The sequence below is a fragment of the Zosterops lateralis genome (genome assembly GCF_965231275.1).
Source record: "Zosterops lateralis genome assembly, chromosome: 10".
Lineage (NCBI taxonomy): Eukaryota > Metazoa > Chordata > Aves > Passeriformes > Zosteropidae > Zosterops > Zosterops lateralis.
Genome location: NC_139770.1, coordinates 21,997,130 through 22,020,133, shown reverse-complemented (window position 1 = coordinate 22,020,133; position 23,004 = coordinate 21,997,130). Strand labels below are relative to the sequence as shown.

At 49.0% G+C, this 23,004-nt stretch overlaps 1 protein-coding gene across 1 annotated transcript; it reads right to left on the bottom strand.

The window, feature by feature from the left end:
- Positions 1-162: 162 nt before the first annotated feature.
- STK25 (serine/threonine kinase 25) lies at positions 163-22,123 on the bottom strand. Its single transcript, XM_083868328.1, has 12 exons — positions 21,990-22,123; positions 21,071-21,186; positions 14,724-14,954; positions 13,531-13,587; positions 12,389-12,497; positions 10,927-11,084; positions 10,490-10,675; positions 9,796-9,941; positions 8,834-8,948; positions 8,468-8,539; positions 5,010-5,146; positions 163-2,281 (listed from the first exon to the last, which is right to left on the bottom strand). The coding sequence occupies exons 2-12, from the start codon at positions 21,098-21,100 to the stop codon at positions 2,242-2,244; spliced, it is 1,281 nt and encodes a 426-aa protein (XP_083724454.1). The 5' UTR covers positions 21,101-21,186; positions 21,990-22,123; the 3' UTR covers positions 163-2,241.
- Positions 22,124-23,004: the final 881 nt, after the last annotated feature.

The following is a 23,004-nucleotide window of genomic DNA, read 5'->3' as shown; positions in this document are numbered from 1 at the left end:
GACTGATGTGCCCGCAGGTGTTATCCTTGCACACACAGTACTTGGCTCTTGTCTCCAGAGTCTCTGTCCTCTGCATGAGGAAGATGTGGGGGAAGACCAAGAAGAAGGCAGAGAAAAACAGCTGGAACCAATCCTTTGCCCCCTAATAACACAGTTACACCAGCCTCATTTGTTTTGTTACTTTATTGAAAGTGGCAGATCCCTTTCAATGTTTTTGAAAACTAAACCCATTGTTGCTTTGAATACTGGACGAGGGGTGTGGGGATTGTTTCCTTTAGGAAGTTTCCTCGTTACACTGCAGAGCATGCGAGTAACGACACAGGTACCTTATCAACACTGTTTGCTACTGCTGTGAACAGCACCTTGAAAAGCAGCAGGGCCCTTGTGCTGGCCTGCAGCCTCTGCCTTCCCCCTCTCCAAGCGTCCTGTCTCTACATGAACTTCTCCTCCTGCAGGAAAAGTGGGTTTGTTCTGGTCTTCCTAACTGCAAGCTCTGAGCTGGCTCTCACCACAGAACACTGCTCTACATCAGAGAGCCAACAGCAGCACCTCTTCTCTACTGTGCAAGTTCATAGTGTTGCTGAGCCTGGATTTATCCATCAGGATAAATAAAGGATAGTCATAGGGTAAAGAGAACACCATACACCAGGATCAGGGAATGTGTGGTCCCCCTGAGCTACTTGCAGCCCAGCACTCAAAATCTGCAGGTTTGAATCTAAGTACCAAAAATCAAGCCTTGTTTCTAACCAAGTGGCCTGTCATTAAAAAAATGCCGAACAGCTCCAGCCTTTGTTCTCAGTGGCTCTGGGGTGAGCCATATCATCCACATACAAACACCCAGACAGAAAGATCTGGGTAACTGAGTTCTTGCTGACTTCATGGGAATCTCTTTCCAGTTAGAGAACAGCTCTCTAAACTATCAGGGGTTATCTTCCTAAGTCTGTTTTTCTAGACCTTTAAAATGTAGATTTAAGATTCGTGTGCTTACCTGAATTAAAGATTTGCTTTATAAACTAGTATGATACAGAAAGCAAAGCTCCTGGGGATGGCTCTGCTGGAATATCTTAAGTAGCCAACACAGCAGTAGATACTTTATTTTCTCTGCTACCAAACACCACCCCAGCTTGTCAACTGGAGCAGAGCCCTGGCTGCAGTGAGTCTGGATCCCAGGCTGAAGGAGGAGCCAGAAAGGGAAGGCTGAGAAAGAGAGGGAGGCCTAGAACAGCTTTTGGGAATCCCCAGCCCTTCCACACTGCTGTGAGCCATCCAGTTTGTGTTCCTGTAGAGCACAGGTCCTTGCATCAAAAACTGCTATGTAGTGTCCCTCTGCCTTGTGAACCAAAGCCCTGCTGGTGTCTGCAGCTGTTGTGTCCCTCCCATTCCCCTTTTCAACCCTCCTGCCCCACGTGGGCTTGCACAGCTCAGAGCAGCACTGCTCAGCCTGCCTGTCTAGCTGCTTCAGCTGCCAGGAGCACCAGGCACAGGAGCTCCACCAGCTCCCACAGCAAACACACCCACTTTGCCTTCTGCTCCCTGGAGACCCAAGGCAAGTTCTGCTGTTGCCTGAAGTAGATGAACTGAGGCCTAATACAAAATGTCCCAGAGCCAAAAAAAGAACAATCAGCAAACCCATCCTTCTATGAAATGACAGGCTGAGAAAGAGCAACCATGTATCAGCTGCAGCACTGGAAAGCCTTGTTACTTGTGTGTGAAGGGCTTGATGTGATCCTCCAGAACAACTGGAGAGCTGGTCTCACTCTCCCAGAGGCCCTAAATGCCTAGAGAGATTCCCAATATCCCTGCACTCACATGACTGCTCACACTTCTTTAGGAAGGGCAGGAGACTAAACCCAGCAGACTCGCCTGTGAAACATACATCAATGGAAGAGAACCTCCCTTTTTCCAGCAGCCAGGCATTTACCAGAAACAAGCTGTGAATCAAACCAAGCCAAAATGGACACATCCATTGTAGGAAAACAATTAAAAACTGCATTGATTACATTGTAAAAACAATTAGACCACCCATCTCGGGTTCTGCAAAAGGTCTGAATTGTACTTGCATTGCAAACCCCACCTTGGGTTATCATGGAAACACGGCTAACATGAAGGCTCTGAAATGTCCTGGGGTCCATCACAATGTCACATCCAACGGCAGATGGTGGTCTGGATTAGAGATGTAGTTCTTATGAAGCTGGAAAAAATCCTTCCCCCCTGACAAGAACAGCACAGGGAATGTGAGTGTCAGCGGGCAGAGGTCAGGTGGTTCCGACTGTGTGAAAACCTGCAGGGAACAACGAACAAGGGACAACTGCTCAGTGTTTGAAACTCCCACCTGGAATGGCACCCACCAGCAGGGTTGTGGGGGATGGCCTCAGGCTGGCTGGCTCTGTCCCCACTCCCATTGCCAGTTTTTGCTTTATAAAGTCCTGACAGACAAAACCAGCACTTTTAACAAAAAGCCAAGGTGGTTTGACACTTCTTCAGGCTTTCAAGATTCAGTTTTAATCTAATCAGGAGTTTTCAGCACTAGTGTTTTATGGTAAGAAAGCAAGCAGGCCTTTGAGGTTTTGCAAGCCCCTCAATAAAAAGGTATCTTGTGCTTCTGCCCTGTCCAGCAGTGTCATTTCTGGGCTGACAGAAGTGAATGATGCTGAAACAACCACCTGTCTGCAACCACCCACACACACCTGTGTGCACCTCCTGGTCAGGCAGAGGCTCAGGTATCACAGGACACCTTCTGTGACCTCAATGGGTCAGCCACAAGAATGAATGTTCTCTTCCTGGCCTTAAGTGATTATTAGATAAGGGCTTTACACAGTGCCACGGTATATTGGCTTGGAAGCTCCAGTTATGAAAGAGGAAGAGAAGCCCTCTAGGATGGCCACTATAAGTGATCCTTAATATCTACAGCTCTTCTTTGCTTGACAGCAGAATGTAGAGGACAACCTCGGGGTCAGGCCCAGACAGCACAGGTTTAGGAAAGGTGGGTCCTGCATGACCAATCTGATCTCCTGTGACCAGGTGACCTGACAGTGGATGAGGGAAGGGCTCTGCATGCAGTCCCCTATCTCAGACAGCATTCTCCTGGAGAGGCTGCAGCCCACAGCTTGGACAGGTACACATTTTGCTGGCTTAAAAACTGCCTGTATTGGCTGACTCCAGAGAGTGGTGGGGAATGAAGTTACATCCAGCTGGGACTGGTCACTATTAGGGTTCCCCAGGGCTCAGTGTTGGGATCAGTCCAGTTTAATGTCTCTATCCGTGATCTGGACAAGGAGATTGGGGGTCCCCTTAAGTACATTCACAGATGTCACCAAGCTGGGTGGGCATGAAGGCTCTGCAGAGGGATCTGGACAGGCTGGGCCAAGACCAATGGTGTGAGGTTCAACGAGGCCAAGTGCAGGTCCTGCACTGCAGCCACAACAATTCCATGCAATGTTACAGGTTTGGGGCAAAGCAGCTGGAAAGCTGCCTGGTAGGAAAGGACTTTGGGATGCTGCTCAACAGCAGCTGAACATGAGCTGGCATAAGTGCAGGTGGCCTGGAAGGCCAGCCCTTGGCCTTGTGTCAGCAACAGTGTGGCAGCAGGACCAGGGCAGTAACCATCCCCCTGTGCTGGGCACTGTGAGGCCCCTCGAGGGCTGTGTCCAGTTCTCGGCCCTCACAACAAGAAGGACATCCAGGAGCTGGAACTTCCCCGTGTCTGGGGAAGGGAATGGAGCTGGGGCACCAGAAGCACCTGAGGGAGCTGGGAAAGGGGCTCAGCCTGGAGAAAAGGAGGCTCAGGGGGAACCTTGTGGCTCTGCACAACTCGGTGACAGGAGGGTGCAGCCAGGTGGGGTCAGGCTCTGCTCCCAGGGAGCAGGACAAAAGGGAACGACCTCAAGTTGCACCAGTGGAGGTTGAGGTTGGGAATGAGGAACAATTTCTTCATGGAAAAGGTTGTAAAGTATTGGAACAGGCTGTCCAGGACATGGTGGAATCATCAGCCCTTGAGACATTCAAGAAACAGCTGGATGTGGCACTCAGTGCTTTGGTCCAGCTGACACAGTGGTGATCAGTCAAAGGCTGGATTCAATCCTGAACATGTTTTCCAACCTTAACAATTCTGTTCTACTCAATAAGTACTTGAGTTACAAGGAACAAACTTTAACCCACCAGAAAGAAATGCTTAGTAAGCCTAAGTTCAAGGGTGTAAAGACTGTATAGTTTGGGTTGTGTTTATAGCGGCAGCCAGAGCACAGAACAGCTTCTTCTGGTATGGTAAAACACTTCCAGCCTGCTAACCAGAGAGGAGCCAAATGTTAAGTTTCTCTCTTGGTAAGGAAAGGGTGAGATTTAGGACAGCCTGCTGTGAAAGGAAGAAAAGCCAAATTCATGTTAAATAAAGCCTGATAAATCTGTGACCAGGTTACCTGTGTTGGTACCTGCAATACATGGATGTGACTTGACTTGGTGCCAGCAGTGGAGCCAGATTTGACCCAGCAAAGAACTAAATTTTACCAGACTACATTCCTTCACTGGCTTAATAAATAATTCTTGTCAGGCAAATTTACTTTTGTGTATACCTGAAGGTGGGCAAGCAGTGACAAGCTGCACGTAGCTGTGCTTTAAAGCACATTCCTTGCAATGAAACAGATATTTATTAACAGAAACTTCCTATCCCAGAAGTGATGCCAATGAGATTTCGCATAGTCCTTGCTGCCTGGGTAAAGGGACCAGCAGGACATCATATGTATATATCCATATGTGCAAAATGGAGGTGAACAGCAGCATCTTTCTGTGCCCTACAACATCTACACTACAGAAACCTGTGAGTGTGAGGAAAGGCTTCTGAGGCAAAAACTGTTGAAAGCAGTTCAAAGAAGTGCCGCAGGAACTATTAAGGCAGCTGCCATCAATATTGACTTCTGTCTGTCTTGGCTGCTTGGCAGTGACCTTTGCTCAGCCCTGGAGCACGGGAGTTCAGAGCCAGCTCCACCCAGCTCACAGTCAGGACTCTCACTCACCTTTGGACCCGCTCCACCATGTGTGCTATCAGTTTGTCAGAGATGCCTGGGCAGGACTCCTCAGCCAAGCTAAAGGCATTCTCCAGCTCCTCCATGGCTCCCACGTTGCCTCCAGTCTGCTTGTGCTTATCTTTGAGCTGTAACCCAGAAACAGGGCATTAGGTGCTCATTTTGATGCAGAAATTGCTGGTCAAGAAGCGCAGCACGGACATTTAAGGCCCTTTCCCTCTTATTATGACTCCACCAGGCTGTAGGAGGGCACCCACATTCCACTTAAATGAACCAAAAAAAGCTCATTTGTAGGTCAGGAAGCTAGAAGTCCAAAGTCTGGGGTTGAAATCTGCCTCCAGGTACTAATGGCAATCAAAGCCCTTACCTAACAGGATGTACTCTTAAACAAACTAAATCTCATAAGAAACGGACCAACAGCCCTGAAAACTTGTAAGCAGTAACTGCACAAAGAACTCCAGGTGTATCTGAATCAGTACAATCACCTTTGCTGCTAATGACAGCCCAGACACACACACAGGCTCACAGGCAGGTAGGGCAGAATATATCCAATGCCAGGAGTTAGTCACCACTACTTTCAATAACCATAAAAGAGTCTTGAGTTGCTTCTAGTGACTGGGAGGCCAAGGAAGACAACTGCCACACTAGGGATCCTGAGCTCCTTGCCTCCAACATTCCTCTCTAAGACAGCTTTACCCAGGAGGGCAAAGAATAAAGTCCACAACACACCAAGACCTCCACACACAGCACCCACCTCAGTTCACATCCCTCATGGTCAGTGCACTCTGACTAGGCCTCCACTTGCACGTGTTTCCAGTTGTTAGTTTGAAATAGCTACAGCTCTGTTGAGAAGCCTGACAGGTCACTAGTGCTGAGCCTGAAGGAGTCTGTTGTTGGAAATCCTACATTTCCACCCCCAGCAGCAGTTCCCTACCTTCTTCCACAATATGGGACTGCTGATATGGCAGCCCCTTCCCGAAGGCACCATCACACAAGGAGCTGAACAACAATCAAGCATCTTGTTGAACCAGCAACATCTGCCAGCTTACCACTGTCCAGTTCAATTAAGCTCTCATTAGGCCCTGCTGATTAAAGGGCTTTACATAAGCCTCACAGTCCTTTGCCTCAATTGTAGGATCAGCCTTTCCTGTTGCTGGAGTTCACCTTTTCTTGGAAAGCAGAACAGTGTGAATGCTAACCCCCAGCTGCAGCCACTCCTGGGCACCAAGTCCCCTGCTGGGAACTTTTGGCCCAGCCAAAAAGGGCCACTTCCCCAGTGGTCTCTACCACAGAGCTGTGGGATCAACCCACACACATCTCTACTCAGTCAAAAGTGGTAGGGGCATGAAGGGCAACTCAGTTACACATCAAGGGTACAGATTTCTTAGGAGTAAAATAGTTGTGATGCTAAAGCCAAGGATTTGATGTGTACCTACCAAAGGCTTCCCACCTCAGAATAAGCACAGGGTCTGTCCTGGAGGTGTCAGTTTATCATCAGCCTCTGTTGCCAAGCCCCTGACCTTCAGCTGGCCCAGCAGCCTGTGATGGCAGCAGTGTGTGCTGGGCTGTCTCTTCCCACTGCAGAGCAGTTCTCTAGAGGCTTGCAGGAGTTAGAGCACTGCACTGACCCCAGCCTTAGCAGGCGCAAACATCATTTTACCTCCCTGCTCCACAATGTTTCCAGATTTGCAGTTGCCCACAGCTGTTAACAACTCCTCATGGACTGTTTTCAACATTAACATCCAATAACAAATATGCAGGGAAAGGAGATGGAAGATTACAAAGAACATCTAAGTCAGATTTCTATTCACAAAGCGCAGCTTCAGCCCCTTTAGGAAAGAGGGGATCAAGCCCAGCTGGTTTAAGGTGCAATCATACAATAGTGAGGAGGACAAAGTTTTCAGTTCTAGTTTCCTACCAATACCAAAGAATAACACATGCAACCAGCAGCAAAGCAGATTTCACCTGGAGAAGTCTTCTTTCAAGTCCCCTCTACTGCACACAAAAGCCAGGTTATTTCAGAGCCTGCCCAGAACCCCTCCTGCTCCCAATTTCCTTCAGTGAGATCTGAAGAGCCAGCAAAAGTCTAATCAAAGGAAAGGGGGATCAACAAACTGGGGCAAGGGAGTCAAAGTAGCAGAAATGAAGTGTCCCAGAAGCCACTTCCTGCCTGGAACTGGTGCAGCAAGGTGAGTAAGGAATAGCACAAAAATGCATTTACAGTCACAGCCCTGAGCACTCTGCCCCAGGAGGCTTCTAAACTGAACACAGACCCAGACATCAGTGACTGTGCTGCACAAACAAACTGCATCACAAATGGTTTTAATGTGGTTTCATCTCATAGCCCTAGGCCTAAGAGACCCAGGTCACTGGCCTCATGCTCTGACCTCTGAGAGTCAAGCCCCGTGGAGCACAGAAGGGGCCAGTTAGACAAACTCCCAATTTCCAAAGCAGAGCAGTCTCAAGAGCCTGCTTTTCAGAATGACCTCTGGATCCTGCCATGCAGCAAACCCTCTTTCCACACAGCAGTAGACCTGAGAAAAGAGTGAAATCCTTGGAGAAAGCACAGCTCTCTGCTGGGACATGCCATCAGGATCCAGAAGAGTAACTCCCAGGACCAGAGAAAGGGTGTCTGTCACCAGCATCTCAACAACAGAACCCTGACAGGCAGCATCTAATTGATTTCTTCCAAAGCCCCTCTGCTGGAAAGAGCAACCAGAACTCAGAGCTACCAGCCTCCTTATGTTTATCCTCCTCTTCCCTGACAACATTACTCAGCTGGAAAAGAGAGCTGTCACCTCCCTGCTGCTACAGACACCATCCCATCATTAATGACAGCTCTTTAACTCCACAGCCCTATCCACACCACAAGGCAGGAAAAATGAGTAAACACATTTTCTCTCCTGCCTTCCTGAAGCTAGGAGGCAGGGAACTCCTTAGTCTTGGCATTCTACCAATAGCAGTCTTCTGTAGAGATCAAGAAATGGTCTAGTAACCAGCAAAGCCAATTCCTGCTCTAACCCACGTGCCTTCCCCTCAGTAATTCTGCTGTGGACGTGCACAGTGACAGGCTCAAGTACCTGTCTGCTCTAACAAGAGCTGCACTCCAGCTACAGACATCAGAGTCTGGAGCTGCCCAGGCACCAACAAGCCTAAGGTGCAGGTAAGAGACAGATACTTCTCTATCAGATCCTCACCAGAACACAGATTACCAGAAGAGAAATGCCTTTCTTCCAAACACAAGTGCTTTCAGGAGGACACGCCAGGGACACATTTACTTTCCCCACATATGGTTTAGCCCTCTGAACTGGCACAAATGCTTCAGAGTCTCTTAACCCTAGCAGACACCTCACCACCACCTCCCTTCTCCAAATCCTTCCTATTTACTTGTCTATGTCAGGTATCTCTTCATCTCCAACCAGCAGAGACATCAAGAAGGTTCTACTCACCTCCCCAAAAACTGGGTGAACAAGTGTGGAGAGGCACTGTGACCGTGGCTGCCTCTTGATAGGCTCAGTAGGCTGGAAAGCAACAACAAAAGAAGTTACAAGCACCAGCAAAAGCCACCAGGCACATGAAGTACTAAGCCTTTGGTGAATTCACAGCTCCTCCACAGCAATCCCACCATCAGATCTTGGGAAAGCCACAAGTTACAGTACCCTGATGATGTGGAAGAGGCAACTCTGGAGCATCAGCCCTTGGTGCCAGACTGAAGTAAATTTCAGACAGAAGATGAGTGCCTGGTGGCTTCCCCAAGACACCCAAAAGCTCATGTTAGTTCAGTCCACTTCAGAAAGACCAGACAGCACACAGACCTTCTGGGAACCATGAAGAGCCATTCCTTTGTGCAGCTTGCTCAAGGAATTGGGGCGAATGGTTGGTGGGAATGTCCAGATTGGACCCTGGTCTCCATCCTCTGCATCTCCATCACTGCAAATGAAAAGGGGAAAGTCAAGACAAAGCCTCACCTCCATACACTGTAGGTTTGCCCATACTTTCCCAGAACAAGTTCTCCCCACCTGACTGCCATGTTGCTGCAGGCCTTCAGGCTTTTCCCTATCCCAGAAAAAATTCTGAAGAGAAACCACTTCATCTCTACAGCACAGATCCAGCACCAAGGAGATCTGAGCAAAGTACTACACCGTGTTTCGAAATCACCACATTTACCTCTGATCCAGCCAGCTTGAAGAAATTTGTGGTGCTAGTTAAATTTAGGAGAATTTCAAGACAACCCAAGCTCACAACATGAGGGGCCAGACTTAGATGTTAGAAGCCAGTCTCTCTGAGTTTTTGGTGATTTGAGTGCTGCCACTACAGGTGAAGAGCAGCTCTGTGACTCCATTCCAGCAATGAAGTGCCCTTCCCACACCCAAGGCCTGTAACTTGACTGTCCTGCATGGCAGTGCAAAGATTTACCTGAGTACACATACACACCAACACAGCTCTTGCCACAGTTACTAGAGCCTGGAGCTCTTGTAGTTAATGAGAGGTGCATGAAATACAGGCCTGTTCTACTGGTTACACACAGACTAAATGTTCTGTGTCAGTACTCTGATTCCTTACACTCAGCAAAGAGGCCTCACAGATTAAGACCAGAACAGAGAACTGAGTCCCACTGAACAGGAGGTAACAGTCTGGCCTTCAGGCAGCACTCACTTGCTCCCACAACCGAAAGCTCAAAGGTAAAAAGATCTCAGGGGGAAAAGAAGCTGAGCTGTTTGCAGCAGGCTACCCTGAGGCAAGCAGGGGCATCCCTCCATGGAAAACATGCACGTACATATCGGAATCCCCAGAGCTGGAATCCTCTCCATGGCCCTCTGACTTCCAGCGCTTGAATCGGTCGATCAGCTCCATGAGGAATGAGGTTTTCTTGGTGTAGCGCGTGATGAACTTGTGCTTTAGCAATTCTTTAGCTGTTGGCCTCTGGAGCAGATAAGGAGAGCACATCACATCTAACCATCTCTGCACACTGAACACACAACTCACTGACTTCAGCTGGAATCACAGAATATCCTGAGCTGGAAGGGAGGCACAATCATCATCAAACCCAACTCCTGGCCCTGCACAGGACAGCCCCCAACAACACTGCCAATCCCCAACAAAGTGCCTGAGAGTGTTATGCAAATACTCCTTGAACTCTTGGTAGCCTTGGGGTCACAACCACTGCCCTTAGGAGCTTGTTCCAGTGACTGACCACCCTCTGGGGGAAAAGTCTTTTCCTAATATCCAACCTAAACCTCCCCTGATACAGCCTCATGCCATTCCCTTAGGCCCCATTGCTGGTCATCAGAGAGAAGTGATCAGTGCTGATCCTTCCATAGCCCTTCATGAGGAAGGTCCTGTCAGGCTCACGTGTCCATCCTGTAAGCTCAGCAATTCTCTCTCTTTAGGATTGAGGAACCTTCTTTTTGAAGGAATTTTTGACCTCTGCTGACCTTTACCCCCATTCACAGGTGGGCAGCAATACTCACAAATCTAGGATCCTTGTTGAGGCAGGCTTCCACAAACTCCTTGAAGGGCTTGCTGTGGTGACCTTCAAGTGTTGGAGGGTTGTTTTTGGGGATCAAGAAGAGAACCCTCATAGGATGCAAGTCAGAATTTGGAGGCTCTCCCTTTGCGAGTTCAATGGCTGTGATCCCAAGGGACCAGATGTCTGCCTGGAAAAGAGAGGAAGAACACAGAACAGCAATAAGCAACTCTACAACATGAAAGCACAGTTTTAGGACAGCTAATCACATAAATCATATGGGGCATTTCATGTCTAATACACAAACTTCTCCAGCAGACTCTGCATCATAACAGAAGAGAATAATTCCTGCAGTAAGCAGCACTTCCAAACCCTGTTTCTGTCCTAGCACCACCTCACGTACAGTAGCCCCAAACAGCACTCCTCCTGCTCCCAGCTCACCTTGAAGTCATAAGCAGACTGTTTGATGACCTCTGGTGCCATCCAGAATGGGGTCCCCACAAAGGTGTTTCTCTTGATTTGGGTGTCTGTCAACTGTCCAGCCACCCCAAAGTCAGCCAGTTTCACATCTCCTTGTTCTGAGAGCAGCACGTTGGCAGCTGTACACACAAATAAGCAATTCAGTCTGCTGGCCTTGGAATCACCTCCAGCCCACACAGAAGTGAATACTAAGCTGAGCCCTCCCATGCCATCCTCCTTCACCTAGTGGTAACCCTCAGCCTGGATTGCCAGCCTCAGGCCCATTCTCATGGAGCTTTGAACTCCACTGGGTAACAAGGAACAAGCCCATGCACTTTGCTGGATCAGAGGGGGAACATTGCTAAGGTAGAAGCAAGGAATAGATGTGAAGGGCCACAGCATCAATTAGATGTGACTCCTGGCCACACAAAGAAGGGAGGGCAACACAGTCTCTAATGCTCTTGATTTTTATTTTTTTTTTCCAGAGTAGCATTCAGCACAGGGTAAATAGCAGACCCTCCTAAAGAGCTCAAGTTCCACTCTTGTACTAGTTCCCATTCACTCATAAGACTGTAACACTGTGCAGGTGTGGGAATGGGGGGTTTCTGCTGCACTTTTCATTCTGAGACCCTACTTTTCAGCATTTCAACTACATTTCAACCTACAACTTTCAGCATTTCCCCACCACTGGCAGCTAACACTCCTACACATCTTGCAGTGCTTGAAATGTGCACTCTCTGCATACACAACCAAATCTTTTCTCCCCATCCCCCTGAGGTTTCTGTGCCCTGCCTGCTCATCCTATGCCCCGCCTGCTCACACCTCCTCCTGCCATGGGCCAGAGCAGTGAGCATCCAGAGCTGTGTCACAGCTCCACAGCACTGTCCCTCCACCCTCCTGCAGTACTTTGATGCTCTGGGCTTGCTGGGACACTGCCCTCTGAGAGGCAAATGCCAGCTCTCTCTACACTGCACGTGGCCAGTGACATAAAAAACAGCAGCAGGATAAGCTGACACAAGCTGCCCTGATTTTCTAGGGCTGTGAACCCTGCATGAGGACAGCTCACTTCTGCTGTGAGCTGCAACCACAGCAACCAGCACACACACCCTTGGGGTCCAGCAGTAAAGCAAGTGTCCAGACACAAGTCAGCTAATATCTGAGCATGCCCTTCATCAACTCCTTTGCTTTAGCTCCCTGGCTGCCCAAACTCCAAGTGCCAGAGGAGAGCTACAGATCCTTACTGTTACTCTAAACCCTAAAGGTAAGAAAAGCATGAGTTGTGATACAGTGACAAGCATCATATTTAGAAAACAGCCACCCAACAAGAAAAGCAGAACTGAGAAACAGTCTTTGAAACCTTGCAAATTATGGCGAATATAATACCTCTGAGAATTAGGTTAATAACATGCCTTACAAGAAAGGGAGCTGAGCTCTCCAATCTTACCTTTGATGTCTCTGTGGATCTTCCTCTCCGAATGTAAATAATCCAAACCCTTTAGGATTTCTCTCAGGATAGTAGCTATGTAAGTCTCCTCCAGTGGTCCTGGCTTCAGCTGATAAAAGGCAGAAAGATGACTTAAAAGAGGGTGACTGATGCCTTGGATTTTCCAGGCTCTCAGTTTGTTACATGGAAACCTTGGCCAAGCAGGTTGTACTCAGCAGGAAGCACCTTCTTGCACACCTGATGCATGTGCTACAAGCAGAATGCTGATGTTTGCACCTGGCAGTATTCAATGGAAAAAAATTTGAGTTTTCTGCTAGTCTATCTCTCTTAAAGGCTTCTCAAACAAACAGCAGTTCATCTCTCTCTTTGGCCTGGAAATACATTGGCCAACAGAACAATTTAACAGTTTCTCTTGTACAGGTATCTCTGCCAGCATGCAAGTACTGGATTTCAGCCACTGAGACATCAATTCTCAGGCTCTGGAGCACTGTATCAAAGCTCTTCTTCTTTCTATCAGTTCTCCTCTAACCAAGTCCTGCCTTCTCAGTGCAGTAACTGAGGTTCTGACACTCAGATAATCTCTGCTGATGACAGCCCCCACTACAGCTTCCTCCAAGTCACTGTAGGCTCAGCAGTTTTCGCTACATCATTAGTTACTGCTCTGGAAACATGGGGGTTAGTGTGCTAAGAAGAAGAGAAAAATGCTGTGACAGAATACAGGGCAGCAGACCTTTGCCTATGGGTAAATTCTGCATTTGTATTCTCTCCAAATTTGGGGTAACTTAATCACAGACCACATCTTTACTGAGCTTTGAGAGCACTGAGCAATACCATGATCCTGACTAGGTGAAGCACAGATTGGCACTGCTCAAAAACCACTGTCTGTGCTCACTTGTCAGTTCACTGGCTCTTTCCATCATACAGCAGCACAGCATGCTGGACAACAGTGCTGGAACAGCTGAGCTACATGCAAACATTCTCTCTATCCTGGGATAAGCATAACCAACATGTCTATCCTGCACTGTTTACCCCTTGGGCAGAAAAAGATAGTATGTACCAAGTGAGTGTCTGACTCATAGACATTTCACAAACCAAGTCTTCAGTCAGTGTTTTTCATAGTCCAGAACTTGCCACTTACTCACCAAATCCAGGGCTGAACCTCCTCCCAGGTACTCCATGATTATCCACAGCTTAGTGCCCTGCAAACAAGAGCACAAATCAAGAGTAAAGATAGTTATAAAGGCAGACAGAAAAGTCAAACATTCATAAGGCTGCAAGACACAAGAGTAGTCCTGTACACAATCGAAGAGATGCTGCACACTGCAGCTCTCAAGAGCTTAAGGAAGGAGCCCCAAGCTTCCTCTCTTCTGCTGAAACAGTATTACAGAGGTGGACCTGACTCCAGCACATTTCTAACTCTCAGTCTGCAATTTTACCTGGGCAAATGCCCCTACAGGCACCAGATTGCCCAGTCCACAGATAAGCTATTCCCAGGTTGGAGCCCTTTAACATCTCTCCAACACCTCATCCAGGATAGATCCTTCTTGGCACTGGCAGGGGAGCAGCCTTTGATCTCATTAACAGGGCTGCCAGCTTGAAGGGTACAATCAGCAAAACACTCAAACTCCTCCAAGAAGAGATTCCATGCTGAGGCTCACAGGGTTCCAACAGAAGATAAACAGCAGGTCCATGAATCTACAGCAGAAGGCTGAGAAAGTACATTCTGGCCTTTGAAAAATAAGGGAGGAATATTCAGGACCCAAAGAGCACAGGAACTGTTTGCTGCAGTCCCACTGTTACATTCATCTCCAGCAGCCAGCATGCACAGGCCACTTCTGATCAACACTACTTCCATTAGGGATTCCTGAACCTGTTTTAGTGGAAGCACTATTAATACTCCTCCACAGACTCAGTTCATATTCTTTTCACCATTTCTGACAAAGTAGTTTCAACCTCCTTTTTTTCAGAGGCATAAATCCCTCAGTGGTACTGCCTTAAGACTGTGCTATTCTAGAGAAGTATTCCATCAACTTCCTTTCCAGAACTGTCAGAGCAGGGAAAGTTCAGTCTTCAACAAATACTTTGCGCTCCAGTGAAGTGCCCTGCTCTTGGTACCAGAAAGTACAGTGCACCTCATTTCCATGTGCCCAGCAAGTGCCTTAAAGCCCAGTCTGCTGTTAAGCGCACATCAATGCAGAGAGCAGAGCCACCACTGCTCCTGCTGCCACTCACACATCCCTTTGCAGTGCCATGTGCCACCATCCCCTGCAGCACCCCCAGAGGAGCCCTCCCCATTCCCAAACTGCTGGCAAGCAATCCCCATGGTGTGTCCTACCTTCAAGTAGGAGCCATAGTACCGGGTAATGTAGGGACTGTCACACTGGCTGAGCACTGTGATCTCCTGCTGGATGTCCTCGATCTCATCCTCAGCCTCCTCCAGGTCAATGATCTTGATGGCCACCACCTCCTTGGTGCGGTTGTCAATCCCTTTGTACACCTCCCCAAAGGACCCTTTGCCGATGCGCTCCAGCTTGGTGAACAGCTCCTCAGGATCCACCCTGGAGTGCTAAAACACAAAGCAGAGATGGGAAAATTCCATTAGGTTCCCAGGCTGCAGAGCACCACACATACCCATACAGCTCATCTCCATATATGTGCACCTACTGTGTTGATAAAGGCACCTGAAAGTCATGTATCCTAAACAGTCTTGGAAACTTAGCACAGAATAGACCCCAGATTAGAACTGAAGAAACCTTTTCCACAGGCTTTCCAACCCTACAGACCACAGTGGAGGAGGAAAAGGAGGGAAGCCCAGCATGAGAATGTCAGCAAATATTGCTATGGAAAGTGCCAGCTCCATTGGGACAGGGCTGCTCAGCTGCAGGCACCAACTGGTGCCAAAGCAGCTCCACGAACAAGCATCTGTTCACACTTCACTACAGAGCAGCAAGGGGTACCTGAACCAGCTCTTCCTTGGAGATTTGGATGAGAAAATGGGCACAAGCAAGAGGCCATGAAAATGTTTCCCTCGTTAGCCTTCCTGCACTCAGACTGAAATGATCAGAAAGATCTGCACTCTTCCCTATTTGTCTGGAGCATGAAATATTACAGTAATATGAATTCACATTTACTGTCTTCTTTGCTGCAGTCTGATTTCCAGGCAGCACTCAGCCCAGCTCTTCTCAGACATCTGCAGATGGAACCTCACATCTTTTGGAAGATCAGCAGCAAGGAGGAGGCAGGAGAGCAGAATGGACACTCCATCTACCTGACCTGCTTTACTGTACCAGCCTCTTCTCTGGCTGGCACACCCAGATGCAAAGGCAAACAGCATCTCTTTCACTAGAAAAGCACATAAACTAGGCAGTTACTAACAGAAATACTGACCTTTTAACAGCAGCTGCACAGTTAATTCTTTATTAAAGTGAATATGGGTAAGAAAGGGAACAAATCACAGTCACTTTCTCATGCTATTTAATTCCTGCACACCAGGAGGTCCTTCATGCTACTAAAATACTCTTTGTGATTAGTTTTTATGCCTTTTTTTTTTTTTTTTTTTTTTTTTTTTTGATAGTTTGAAAAAAAAAAAAAAAACAACCCTGGAAAATATGGCCTGACCTTAGGAAGCAGCCAAGCCATTAGAAGGAATTTTCCACACCCAGAACTTCTCAGTCTCACCTCCAACACATCACCCAGTGAGAGTGCTCTCTCACAAGGGCCTTGAGTTGGCAGGTTTTATCAGAGAACACAGAAGCTGCATTTTTCCATCTCACACCAGGTTCTAGCAGCAGGCCATCACTGCCCAAGGTGTTGCTTAATGATTAAGCCAGTCTGTCATCACAGGTTGTTTGCCTTCTGTGCACTGCTATAAGCCAGGCTTAGGTGAGCTTTACAGGCAGCTCACTCAACAGGATTTCCACACAAACTCTAGCCCAAGATACAGAAGGACAAGCAAATATCCTTTTGCATCCATAGCAACACCCAAAGAGGCTGTACTTTGAACAAATGCACTGGTAACAGACCAGAAGGGATGTGCAGAGATAAAAAGAACTGGAGATACAGAGCAGAGACTGGAGAGAGGGAGGTGGGGGGAAAAGGATTTGAGCTAGAGAAATATTAGGGGACGACATGAGAATGATGACTGCAGGCAGGGAGAACAGTCTGACCAGTCCAGGCTCACTACAGACCAGCAGTTTCCACCTCTTGACTGACTTGGAGGAAGGGGAAAGAAAGTGCCCCACACATTACTGTGCACAGTGCCCTACTGCACCCTAAAAATGCCTATCAACACATCAGCCACTCCCACACACCAGGGAGAAGGGAGAGAAAGAGGATCATCTCCTAGAAGCACCTGCTCAGCTCAGAAAAGAAACATTACCCACATGAACACTGCAGGGAAGCAAACCTTCAAGAAAACATTCCTCTCCTCCCATGTCACTTTTCCATGAGGTAAGAAACAGGAAGTGGAAGTCACTGCTCTCCCCTCAGCTTGGTAGGTCACATCAGAGAATCAGGACTGATTTCTCCACATCAAGACATCAAACATAAGAGCACCAGCCATGGCAGGCAGCTTTTGGGACTACTACCACTTTATGTGGCAGGCTCTGTAATCACGGACAGCTTTGTAAACAAGCTTCCAGACTTGGATGTTGGTTTATCCTGTTTTCCATAAAACAAAGAAGTTCAGGTAGGTGAGGTGAAGGAGATAAAGCCTCCTGACAAGCAGATAGAAATTTTGCCCAAGGGACTCAGGAAAACAATGTCACTGATGCGCAGATGAGACAGGCCCACCCCCATTAGGGTGGAAACATTGGGACACTTCCTTTGTAGGTAGTGATTTACCTGCCCAGTACTGACCTGGAAATGCTTTAGAGCTCGCAGGTGACAGGGCAAGAGTCTGACTCTGTGAAGGGTCTGAAGATGAACATCCCTTGATGCACTGGCCAAAACTCCAGAAATCAGACTCAGCAACAGAAAGAACCCAAGGAGCCAGTACAGTGCAGAGTCATTCCAGCCACAGTTACAGTCTCTGGAGACTGCTGGAGGAGCACAGTTTGCTGATGAATTTCTTCCCTTTCTGTAAACAGGGAGGAGGAAACAGGCCCATCCCTAATTCAAGCAGGTCAATGTCTGCTCAAGAGAACACCTTGTGAACTACCACTGTGGACACCACAGAACAAACTGCCAGGTGATATTTTCAGCAACTCTGAATTTCCACAACAAACTAAGATGTCCTGTCTGCAGGACATTGTTCAAAAGCCCTTGTCCATTTAAAAAAAATCCAGTTTGAGACACCACATGGTGACCTGTGCTGACAAACAAAAATGTTCAGATCTGTGGGCATAAAAGCCTCAGCACCCACCAGAGAGCAGCACAAATGCAGTTCCACCAAGAATGGAGAGCTATAGAACTGCACTGCTCTCTCAGGAGAGAGAAGGATGCACTCCATGAGCCTGACTGTCCCCTTCCCAGTGCACCTGCACAGCACCATGGTAAGAGGTGTAACAAGCACCATACCTGCCTCCCCCAAATATGAATTATCTCAGTACCAGTCATCTTGTTAGAGAACCACCCTGGCTGGAAATCCATCTTCTGGAATTGCACTGCTACAAACACACCTGGAAAACCTCATTAGTAAGAAGCAACAGAATCCAGATGAAATGCTTTACAGCTGCTTAAATGTGCACAGATAACCCAAAGCAGCTTATTAGGACCTGTCACCTTTGCAACTGCTCACCAGCTTGGGTTCTCCCCATTTTTCTTCCACATTCACAGAACCCATGAGAGCTGAAAAATGGAGCTCCATGTCAGCAGCAGCAGCTCCTTGTTCTACTACTGCATGTAAAGCCCTTAAGGGATGGTCACTACATTGTAACTTTTTGCTTGACTGAACGCTTGTTACACAGCACTTCTGAAGCAAAAAGCCTCCAGCTGCTCCTCACCACTGAGAGCAGCCAGTCTGGCACTAGGGATGGCTCAGGCAGGCCTGGGCAGGCTTTGGAGGGAGAGCACACAATGCACTACCTCAGTTGGAAGTGCAGGAAGGGAATAAGAATGCGAGGGATGATGACAATTTCCTCGTAACGTGCTCCACTTCTGCCCTCCGGGATCCGATCTCACAGCACAGGAAAGAAGGATGCTCTGTCCTGACAGGTGTGGGAGTGTTTGCCATCCTGACTGATGATACCATGGTTTAAAACAGACCAACTCACTGCAGCCATCAGCAATTAGGAATTGCAGTGTGTTATGAGACAACCCTGGCAGGAACACCAGCTGCTTCATGAGGAAAGAATGGTTTTGGCAGCTCTGCCACCTCCAGCTGCAGAGACATGATATCCACAGTCTTGGAGAAGATGTGGATAAGTACTAGAGAAGAAGGGTAAGTATCTGCCCTCATTTCAAAGCTACTGCCTGGAAAGATAAGCTGCATATTGGGAACAGAAGCAAACACCATTTAAAGCTGAAGATCTTCTCTCTGGGCTGTGTCCAGCTGGATCTTACTCTCCAAATATTCAAGAGCAAGAATCATGGCTGCATTTGTTGCAGAAAACACTGAGGGAAGCTTAAACCCTTTTGGAAATGAGACCTCCTTAATCTGGGGCAGGCTGGAATTGGAATCACTGTTCTACATGGGAAAGGTCTGTATCATAAGATTGCCAAGACCACAATACTTTATGAGCTGAAGTTGACCAGGAATGTGGCAACTTCAAAGGGTTTATGTGGAACTACAGCCACATTCAGTCTTATTTCTGACTGGAGCACTTTCCAACCAGCCAAACAAACAAACATAATTTTGCTCTACCAAACAGAGTGGAAGAAGGAAGTTTGTTTTAATAGAACTCATCTGCTCCCCAACTTCCCACCCAGGACATTGAACACTCTGGGATACCAACAATCTCTTTGGTGAAATCAGCTTTGTTCCTGAAAGCTTCCCTGTCTGTATGAAATGTGTGCACAGCTCTATGCCACTGCCAAAAACTGGGACAGTTCTGAATTTCTGGAGTATGGAAAAGAGGGAAGTTTGTGATCAACACACATATTTGTCTGACCCTCCCAGCTTTCTTCACAGACTTTTGCTTCAGGAGGTGAAGCATTACTTAGCCAAAAAAACCCTAAATGGCTTCTCCAAGGTCAGGTACGGAACAGCAAATCTAGAAACAGAGCTCAGATCAGAGCTTTAAACATAGTAACTAACACAAATACATCACCTGGCAGATAGAGCTCCACACCAAGAGCCAAGGCCTGCAGTGCTGTGTGCTCACAGCACAAGGGAGCCAAGCAAAGAGAGGAGACAACCAGGTGAGGCAGGGAAATGGAAGCCCAGAGGCAGAGCAGTCAGGGCAGTGGCCTAAGGTAACTCTGCCCATCACACCAGAACTGAGACTCAAAGACAAGTCAAGCCTCTGACATCTCAATGCAAGTCTCTCTCTTGATTTTCACAGCACCTCCCACTGCTCCCTAAATCCCAGTGAAGAAAACTTCAGGCCAGTTCCTACTGCCCTCCCTGCAAGCCTCAGTTACACAGATTCCACCAGGGATTCCTGAAAAGACTGGAGGAATGGACAACACAGATTATTTCCCATTCCAAGAGAAGACAGAGAGTCCTGGGATGTCAGGGTCTGAGAATGTCTGACATTTCCATAATAAATTCAGAGCTGAAACCACTAGAATGCTGATAAGCTTCATGAGTGAGTGCTGTGTACAAAAAAAGATTCAGAGCAACCTCCTCTGCAGCTACAGAACTCAGTTTTCTGCCCTAACCAGACAGTATCCTTCCCTTTCCCTCCCTGTGCAGTGACTCACACAGGCATTATATTTACATTTAATTCCATACACACTTTGAGGAAACAGTTGATGTGAAAGACAGCATGCAAAGGTGGATTGCAAATCAATTTTAAATCAGTAAAGGTTCAGAGAAAGCATTAGCTCAAACCACTAAAGCTTTTAGTAATCCTACACCTAAGAGCAGAACAGAATAATGCCCCCAAACTCACAAAACATGGTTTAACAGGACCTGTGCTCAGTATTGACATCTGCCAATAATCAAACACACCACACAACCAAATTCAGAGGGAAGAAGATACAAATCAATACTATTAATGTGGTTTAGCTTTTAATCCCAAATCCTGGCATCATCCTTCCACACTCCTCTTATGAAAATGTCATTACAACAGCAGCATTTAACCACATCCATGGAGGCTGAGATCTCTTGGAAGAGTTATGACCCAGTATCAAATATCACTGCCTCTTATTCAACAATGTTACAAGGACCATTTTTCTGAGACTAATGTCATGAACACTTTGGGAAGGTATGCCTGGCAGAGCCAGCATACACAGTTTTTCTGTTCCCATTTCTAGACTTCCCCTTCCAAAAATACTCAGAAAGCCAATGACTCCCATCTCCCTAAAAAGAACACAGTTAATCCCAGAGAAAAGCTCCATAGTGGGTGAAGAATTCACTTTTGCATGGCTGGAAACACAACACTATCAGCCCAACACCAGGCACAGAGTGAGACACAGGTCAATCAGCTAAGAGGAGTAAGCTGAGACCTGTGCAAGAGAGATAAAGAGTGGCAAAAAATGATTTTCTGGTTCTTTGTTTGAAACCCTTATATCAAGAGTAAACACCATTATGTAAACCCTTGAAGAGGGTTTTAAAACAAATTTTTAATCACCACTTACCTGGCTAGCAAATTCTCTCAGGTGAGCCATGCCTACACGATGGGTTTTTTTGCAAAATCAGGAAGGATTAGGATGTTGCAGCACAGCGGGAAAGTGATGATTTCTCCACTGGTCAACTGTGACAAGCAAGAATACACAGCTCTCAAATGAGGTTCTTGGAAGCTGGCTCATTTCCCTGAAGAGTTACCTGCATCTTTTTCCGCTCCTTGATCTGAAGTGCTCCTTGAACCTGCCAACACGTTCTAAGTATGCCAGGCCCTCCCTGCACACCACATTTCTGAATTCTTTACAGAAACGCCTTCCAGATGTGCCAAGGAACCCAACTCTAATGTAATACACTGACCAAGTCCCAGGCTCCATTTTCCCTGCCATCACCTCGGCACGCTCCCCAGTATTACAGCTAACCCCCCAGTTCTATTGCCTCACCACCACTCCCAGCATCGTCCTCAGACACTCCTTTTCCCCAGCTCCTCCTCAGCAATCCTCTCACTGAGAGCACTCCTCCGCTCCCCCTGTCCCCGGTACAGTCACCGGCAAAGCTCAGCACACACCTTCTTCCTCTTCAGGGAGCCCCAGCCCTGCACCACCCCGGCCGCTCCCTCTCGGCTCTCCCCGGCTCTGCTCTCCTCAGCGGCCCTTCCCTCCGCCCCAGCAACAGCTGAGCCCCAGCCCAGCCCGGCCCCCTCGGCCCAGCCCTCCCCCGGCCCCCGAGCCCGGCATCCCCCGTCCCGGTGCGGCCCCACCGCCGCCCTCTACCCCCACCGGTCCCACCTCACCCCTCAGAGATCTCCCCCCTCCCGCCTTCCCCTCGCCATCACGGGCTACCCAGCGCACCCCCCCGCCTTCCCGCCCCGCCCGGCCCCCTCAGAGTCCCTGTGTGGCGCATCGCCGGCCCGCCCGCCCGTGAGCGCGGCCGCACCTAGGGGCAGCGCGGCGCCGCCGCGGGGAGCGCCATGCCGGGCCCTGGCGCACGGAGCCGCCGCCGCCCCGGGCTGCCCCGCGACACCAGGCGCGGCGGGGGAGCGCCGGGCCGGGCGCAACAACACGGCGCGGCGGTGGGGGTGGCCGCGCCGCGCGGCACGCCGGGAGGTGTAGTTTCCGCGCCGCGCCAACAGGCCGTGGGACCGAGTTGCTGGACTGCAATACCCAGAATGCCGCGCACGCAGCGGCGGGGCGGAGGCGTAGGGCGGGGCGGCGGCGCGGGGGTGGCTGGGGCGGGTAGTCCTGAGGTGCGGGGGGCGGGCGCTGCCCGGCCCAGCGGCCCCTCGGCCCTCGCGCACTGACAGGGGAGGAAACGGCGGGACAGTCGCTTTTGTCCTCCCAGCCCGGCCTCACGGGGCTTTCCTCCCAACAGCCCTTACGGGACTGTGCCCGGGAGTTCCCCGGGTGACGGCAGGCAGGCCCGCCCTCAGCAATTCTCCTGCCCGCTGCTCCTCCTGAGGGTGAGGGGCTGTCTCCTCCCCGCCGCCCGGGCCTGCCGTTGCCCCACCGCACCGCGGGGCGCCGGGCCCTCGGGAGAGCCCGAGGAGGAGCAGCGAGGGGACGGAAGCTCCCTCACGGCCTCCTTGTCAGCGCTGCATCCGCGGGTTGGGTGCCATAATGTCAGTGACTGATTCCCGTTTTTCAAAGGAAGGAAACAAAACAATTTTCTCAGCCCCTTGCCAGGCAGTTTTAACGCTGCATTTCTTCCCTGCACCGAACGAGCCAGGCAGAGCTTTCCCCGGGCGCTGGCACACGACGCCTTTGTCACACATGGTGCTCCTAATGGTGAGCTGGTGCTGCCCTGGGGCACAGGGGAGCTGTAGCGAGAGGAGCCACCCTGGGAACTGTCGCTGCACGAACAGATGGGTCTGGGCAGCAGCCAGTAGTTCCCCCACATTCCTTATTCCCTCCTCCATTGCCTCCCCCATCCATCTCCCTTCCCTCTGCTTCCC

What these genes read in the sequence shown, in the direction of transcription:
- STK25 (XM_083868328.1), bottom strand. Translation starts at nt 21,100, where the DNA reads ATGGCTCACCTGAGAGAATTTGCTAGCCAG. An exon ending in GAGGTTCAGCCCTGGATTTG is followed by an intron (nt 12,498 to 13,530) that starts GTGAGTAAGTGG and finishes GCCTTTTATCAG; the next exon opens with CTGAAGCCAGGACCACTGGA. An exon ending in ATGGTGGAGCGGGTCCAAAG is followed by an intron (nt 2,282 to 5,009) that starts GTGAGTGAGAGT and finishes TGTTCCCTGCAG; the next exon opens with GTTTTCACACAGTCGGAACC.